Below are 7,632 nucleotides of genomic sequence, written 5' to 3' on the forward strand. Positions count from 1 at the left end.
AAAAAAAAAAAAAAAGGAATGGAAGGACTGTCCCTTATGAAAGCTATTTCCATGGCCAGATGACCTCAGTGTTTGATACATGTCTTTCTTTACTGACAATAGTCATCATCACCATTCTCACCATCTTCATTATCATCATTATTATAGTAACCTTAGAATGCTCATCTTGAATTTTATCTGTCATTTCTATGGTTGCTCATATTATGTATGAGATTTTATAGCCACTTCTATTATTGGAACTACTTTTCCATTTATGAAACAGTAAGTCATCTTCTTTACATTGAAGTACAACCTATACTGAAGGTTGTGGTCTTGGATCTTCTTCAGTAAGTATTTTAAGTACTTTTTGCTTTCAGCAAGCAAGATGTTTCTATGATCTGTACATTGCAAGTTACTTAAGTTGGTAGATCTTGCCATGTAAATCTGAAACCTCTAATGAATAGGTAGTCAATGAGAATAATCAGTGTAACAATGCTTTATGCATTATAGCCCAGTTTCAAAGAAATTAAAGAATGAAATTGCTAGGTACTGTGTTCCTGTCTCCCTGTCCCAAGGCTAAAGTTTTAGTTCATTTGCTAGTTTGTTCTAAAACATAATTTACTATGCATTTATCATTTTGTTTTCTAATATTTCCAACATTTGTCTTTATTACTCTTTATAATCATATGTATATAAAGCATAAAATTATTTTTGTACAGATGAAGAAAAATATACAGAGACATTAAGAAACTTGCCCACAATGGTTAAGTGAAAACCCTGAATTTAAACCCAATCTTTCTACCTCTGATTAACTCATTACTGTTGATTCCTACTTGTGGCAACCCAATATGTGTTAGAGTAGAACTGTGCTTCAGAGGGTTTTCCATGGCTCTAATCTTACGGAAGTGGATCGTGAGACCTGTCTTCTGTGTCATCGGTGGGTGGATTAATACCCACTTTCTTGGTATTATCCAGCTTCTCAGATTATTTGCTCAGCATACAGACTGAGTAAGTATGGTGAAAGAATACAACCCTGGCACACACCTGTTTTAATTTTAAACCATTCTGTGTCTCCTTGTTCTGTTCTAACAACTGTTACTTGGTTTATGTATAGGTTCCTCATGTGTATAATTAAGTGTTCCGGAATACTCATTCTTCACAGTATTGTTCATAGCTTGTCATGATCCTCTTGCATCACACCCAGGGAAGTTTCTCTACCTCTAGAACTGATCTAGAGTCTGTGACCTTCATTGAACTACCTTTAAAATCCAAAAAATCAATCTGAACTCTAATTCACTGCTTGTGGGAGTATAAATTGGAACCATGGTTTGGAAAATCAAATTTTCACATTATCAAGGCTGAAGAGACACAGAATCTGCAACCTAGCAAGTCTTTCTAACTGGAAACACATACACATTCCTTGTGTTCCCTTGTAAATCAGTTTTTCTGAGTTTGCTGGATCTTTCCCATTAGCATGAAAGCATGCAAAATGTTCTGAAGGAATGTCTGCAGCTGTTTCCAGTTCCATTCTCTGCTCAAGTCCTCCAACTAAGCTCTCATTTCAATCCATTGACTGAAACAACTCTTTGTAAACATCACTAAGACCTTCACATTGTCAAATCCAAAAGCAAATTCTCTGTCCTAGTCACTACACCCATTTTCTTCACTTGGCTTTCAGGATCTCTCTCTCATTTCTGGTTCTCAGCCTAGGTTACTAGAAACTCATTTTCAGCCTCTTATTTTCTCTTCATGTTCCCTAGCCTAAAGGCTGAGGTGCCTCAGCACTACATCTTCAGACTTCTCTTTTCTAGTTAAACTGACACCTCAGGTGATGTCAATTAGTACCATAACTGTAACTATTTCTATGCTAAGGCTATGCAATTTTTTACCTCCAGTCCAAATTCTCTCCCAAACTCCAGATTTAATCTCTCCACTTCCATACGTAAGTGACATTTCAGTTTAGCAAGTCTAAAGCATAATTTTTGCTTTCCACCACCACCACCTCCACTCTACTTCTCACTTTTTCCACATTATCGATCTAATTTGGGACACCATTCTTATACCTGGAGTCCTAGTATGGTGTCATAGGTTAATGTGCTGAACTGCAGATTCAGTTTGAACCACAAGGTCAGCAGTTCAAGTTCACCATTTGCTCCTTAGAAACCATATACACGGTCACTATGAATTGGAACTGACTTAACAAAAACAACACCACCATTTCTTACGCCTATTTAGGCAAAAAAATCTTTAGAATTATCTTATTCTTTCTCTATCATTCCCTGTCTAATCAAGGAGCAAAACATGTCATCTCTTACTTCAAAATGCATCCAGAATCTGTCCACTCCTCATCATCTCTTCTACTACCCCTAAGGAAGGAGCTTTGGTCATTAAACAAACAAAAGAGAATGCAACTATTGTAATTATTTTCCATCTTTGTAGATAAGAGCTAGTTACACCATCACAATGACATATCATAATCAATAAAAGCAGGAAACTTTTAAGTAAAGAAACTGGCAGCTTTACCATGTGTTTGAGTTAAACTTTAATGAAAAGAAATAAAAGGAGAGATTCTTGAGATACCTCTATTACCCAACCTGACACACACAGGTAGGAAAATACCTACGAATTCAAAGAAGCCATAACTAAGACTGTATGGTACAAATGTAGCTGGAACACTGGCTACAAAGCATATGTTGTTGATGGTGGTGGTTATGTGCCATGGAGTCGGTTCCTTCTCATAGTGACCCTGTATAGGGTTTTTGAGGCTGTAAATCTTTACAGGAGGAAAAAGCCTTATCTTTCTACTGAAGAATGGCTGGTGGTTTGGAACTGCTGACCTTTAGGTTAGCAGCCCAACTTGCGAACACAATGCTTCCAGAGCTCCTACAAAGAATATGAAGGGGCTTCAAACTGGAATTTTTCCATAAACTTTTGAAGCCCTTCATATCATGGAACTCCTAAAGACCAGATAAACTCTACAATCAAAGGAGGAAAAGAGAATTCTATCATTCAACATGGAGTCCTGGTGTGGCCCTGTAGGATCAACACTAAACTGTGAACCACAAGTTTAGCAGTTCAAACTCACCAGCTGTTCCTCAGATACCCTATACAGGGTTGTGTGATGAGTCAGAACCACTCAACAGCACTTAACAAGATATTTTGCCACCATCAAATTAAGTGATTGTGGTATCTTGCACAGATTACTAACATAATTTGATTTTGGATATGTCACTGTTGTTGTTGTTAAGTGCTACTGAGTTGATTCCAACTCATAATGAGCCTGTACAGTGTTCCTGAGGGGCAGCTGGTAGGACTGAACCTCTGACCTTACAGTCAGTGCTATCCTACAGGGCCACACCAGGGCTTGTGGCAATGTCACTAGACAAATAAAAACACACAATAATTAAGAAATCTTATAGCTCAGCAGTGGATCTTCCTTTAGGAGTAAAATTATTTTGTTGCTGTTAGGAGCTGAGTCAGTTCAAACCCACAGCAACCCGATTAACAACACACAAAACACTACGTGTTCCTGCCCTATATTCACAAACGTTGTTATGTTTGAGCACATTGTTGCAGTCACTTTAGCTAACAAATTTTAAACAAAGTAAACCCAGAACTCAAAATTCCCTAAGAATGTCAAAGGCAGATTTCTACTGAGGTGTTAAAATGGCAGGCTTCTCATAAAATTTCTACAGTCTATACTAAAAAGACCACCAGTAGCTCCTTAGCTAGCCTATAAAGGGTCGCTATGAGTCAGAACCAACTCAACTCAAGTGACCCCGTATAGGGTTTCCAAGGAGCAGGTGGTGAGTTTGAATTGCTGACCTTGTGGTTCAAACAGACCCTGTGGTCCAGTGCTTTATCCCACAGCTCCGCACCAGGACTCCACACAAAACAACTTGTAAAACACTACAATAGTTGCTGTGAGAGTCATAAATAATTACAAATAGCTTAGGTACTAAAATTCTTACTTAAAATTGGAATAGAATTGAATGGATGTTTATCTAAATGTTCCTATACTTTCACTAGGTACAACAAAAATATCCTAAAAAAGCAAATTAAGTATGTACCTTTCAATGCTGTAGACTTTTCTTTTTCATCTGGACCTGCCTGCTGGATTTGTGCCATGCTTATCCAAATTGGCAACAAAATTAAAGAGCTCAAGGAAATAGACATCAATCTTCAGAAGACAGTCTAGAATGAATGAAAGCAATAAATTAAGCTCTACTTAAATCCTACCTACTCCATGAGAACTTCTTAGATCCTCCCCATCAGGATTAATCTCTCTATTCTGACTTCCCACTGCACTTTCCAGATGCCTACGCCATAGCACTTATCACAGTCTGCCTTGCATTTGAGTTATTTATGTATTTGTCTAGGTCAGCTAACAGATTACAAAGCCCAGTTAGAAAGGAGTCAAGTTTTTTGTCATCTTTTTATCTTTTGTGTCACCTATACAGATACCTAATGTTTACTGAATTGAATGTACACAAACTTTCTATTCGGTTTTAGTTCTCTAGCTACATTATCCAAGCAGTTTCAGAAAATCAAAGTTTTAAAAACTAAAGTCTAAGTATATGCTATTTACAAGAACAAAAGAACCTACTCCTGGCATAGGCTGACAGAAGGGGGTTAAAATACATAAATACAGAAAGTACCTACAGGGTAATTTAAAATACAACTTTAAGGGAAAACTCATCCATTCAAAAGTGAAACTTACCAATTTCAACGTCTAGAAACCACATTTTATACCTATAAATTGTACTCCAACAAATGATCATACTATAAACCATGATATAAATTATGATTTCTTAAAATCTAATTCTGCTCTAATTTGGCCAAAGGAAAGGCTTTAAAACTATCAAGTTTTTTTAAAAAGGTAATACATGTGTACAATGGAGATAAACTGTTTTAGCCAACTGACCCATAATTACTGATGAAATTATTTTTAAACTACCTTCACAACAGTAAAAAGAAACAACAACAAAAGTATTTATTTGATTAAGGAACCCATGTGATTTGCTACCCACAAAGCAAATTTCAGTTTATGTTCAGAGATACATTTTACAATTATCTTTAAAAATTGAGGCATGTTTATAAACACTAGAGTGCATCAGAAAATATTTAAAACAAGAACACTTCTAGTGAAAGTAATAAGCATTTTTTAGCTCCGAATGTTCCAACTGATCATAAATCAATGCTGTCCTTGCCTCAACTCCAACTGCAGGTGGTATGATCCAAGAGAAGCACTTTTGACTGTAACAATAGTTAACCAAGTGCCCTTGATAGAGTATTCAGCTTCTCCATGGGTGACACAAACAGCTGTAGGATAAATACTGGACTGCTAACTGAAACCCACCAGATATTCCTCCGAAAGACTTACAGTCACTATGAGTGGGAATCAACTCAACAGCACTTTAACACTAAAGGAGTCCTCTCGGGGCACTGTAGGGTAAATGTTGCATTGCTAATAAAAGGTGGGTGGTTCAAACTCACCAGCCTCTCCTCAGAAGCACTTTGGTGGTGGTGGTGGTTTTGTACCACGAAGTTATTTCCAACTCATAGCTCCATCTCTCCATGTCATTGTCTCTGCCTCCACCTCTAGTATAGCTGCTTCTCTGGATAGGGTCCCACACTCTGCTCTTATCCCTTGATAGTCCCAGAGTCCTCCACTCCTGGACTGCAAGATCAACCACTCCCTTCCTTTTGTTACAAACATTTACCTTTACATTTGCAACATTCACAATTGGTCCTGATACCAATTATTTACTATTGAACCACAAGAGTCTTATCCCCATCTTCTTTCACCAGTCCCATTAGACAGGTTGAAAACGATTTAGTGGAGAGTCTACCTTCCGCCATACCTTCTGAAACTAAGCTCCCTCTTGAAAACTTGTAAGACAGTCACTTCGTGCCTTTGTTGCCCCCTACCCCACACACCATATTGGTTAGCCAATGTCTAAGTTGCCAATCCCTATCAACCCTGTGAATAGACGGGGTAGAAATGATCCTTGCTGTGATGATTCCTTCCCTCTTTTAAGCTACTACATCCAGAAGTATAGATAAAGTTCATCGAATTGTAGCGGATTACACTTTTTTTTCTCTTCTTTCTTCCTCTAATTGACTTCTGATCATCTAGACATTGAAGCAAGGTCAAATGGGTACTGTCTGCAAGTATGGGCGTTCTTGTGCATCTCCCCTCACTTCATATCAACTGGATGCATCACTCTCCACTCTAGTCCTCTATGGTTATGTCCCTGTCCAGGGGCTCAGGAATCCCCAGGTCTCACCATACTGCTGGCCAACCAGGTCTCACTCCAGGTTGACAGGAGTCTATCGAACATCATCAGACTCAGCCCACATCTTCATTGCTGCTTTTCCCCCACTTCCCCTCGGTAGACCAACGTGGTGGCCAGCAAGATTACAAGCCTATTCATGTATTCCTTTTGAGTTTCAGTATTGGAAGGGGGTTTGACTTGAAGGGACTTGATTACTTGCCTTGACGGCTCTCTGGCAAACAATCTGCTTGTTCTTGTGGTAGTCAATCAGACTGCCATTATTATTTCTGATTTTTTTTTCTGCTGGTCTTTCTTTCAAGAAGTATCTCCTGTTCCTCTAGTTACTCCAGGCTGGTCTGCTTGTCTTTTCAAATGGAAATTTCCTACCTCAGAAGATTCTGGATGGGGATCAGGATTCCACTATCAGGAGTCCAATACACTACACAAAGGCTCTGCAGAAAGCCTCTTTCCTGGGCAAGTTCTAGCACCCCTTTTAGGTACTACAATCAGTTATAGCCTGAAAATAGGCTTAAAAGCTTTATACAGTGGTTTCTGGCTATTCCTTTCTTTCCCCCTCAAGTGTCTATTTTACTATAGAAGGCAAGGGAAACCAAAATTCATAAGACAGTCAAGCATCTTAACATTATTTCCCCACTTATACCCATTCAGACTATGCCTCAATCCCTGTATCACAGAGCCCTGTTGTTCCAAGGTAGAGCATACATCACTTTTTGTCTCTGTCCTATTTAGTCCATACAAACCTGCCTAAATGTTCTCCTATCTGCCTTGTTCTTCCATTCACCCATTTCCCTCCCCTTCTTGTGTACTGCCCTGCCCTCTAATACCCGAACTATCATGTGTCTATTCCCTACCCTGTGATCCACCTTCCCCTCCCTCACCTCATGCACCACCCCACCCCACCCCCAACCAGTAACCAACAAAGAATTGTTTTTTTCTTTTTAGTGTGGACTTTTTAAGCTTTTACAATAATGGTCTAATGCAGTATTTGTCTTTTTGTGACTGACTAATTTCACTTGGCATAATATCCTTAAGGTTCATCCCTGTTATGTGGTGGCATACAGAATCCTTGTTCTTCTTCAAGGTAGCATAATATTCCATTGTGTGGATGTACCAATGTTTGTTTATCCATTCTTCCACTGATGGGAATTTAGGCTGTCTCCATCTTTTTGCAATTGTGAATAGTACTGTTATGAACATTGGTGTGCATGTATCTCATGTTATGGCTTGTATTTCTTCTGGATAAATACTAAGTAGAGAAATTGCTAGATCATAACATATCTCTATTTCCAACTTTCTGAGAAAGTGCCATACTGTTTTCAGAGTGGTTAGACCATTTTGCAATCCCACCAGCAAT

General features: G+C 38.6%; 1 protein-coding gene across 1 annotated transcript in view; it reads right to left on the reverse strand.

Moving 5' to 3' along the window:
• FAM172A (family with sequence similarity 172, member A) overlaps window positions 1–4,155 on the reverse strand; it is a 623,240-nt gene extending 619,085 nt beyond the window's left edge. Inside the window, exon 1 of the mRNA XM_006867893.1 lies at window positions 4,050–4,155. Within this exon, the coding sequence (XP_006867955.1) occupies window positions 4,050–4,155 (106 nt within the window). The remainder of the gene's footprint in view (window positions 1–4,049) is intronic.
• Window positions 4,156–7,632: the final 3,477 nt, after the last annotated feature.

This window comes from Chrysochloris asiatica, unplaced genomic scaffold (assembly GCF_000296735.1).
Source record: "Chrysochloris asiatica unplaced genomic scaffold, ChrAsi1.0 scaffold00111, whole genome shotgun sequence".
Taxonomy (NCBI): Eukaryota; Metazoa; Chordata; class Mammalia; order Afrosoricida; family Chrysochloridae; genus Chrysochloris; species Chrysochloris asiatica.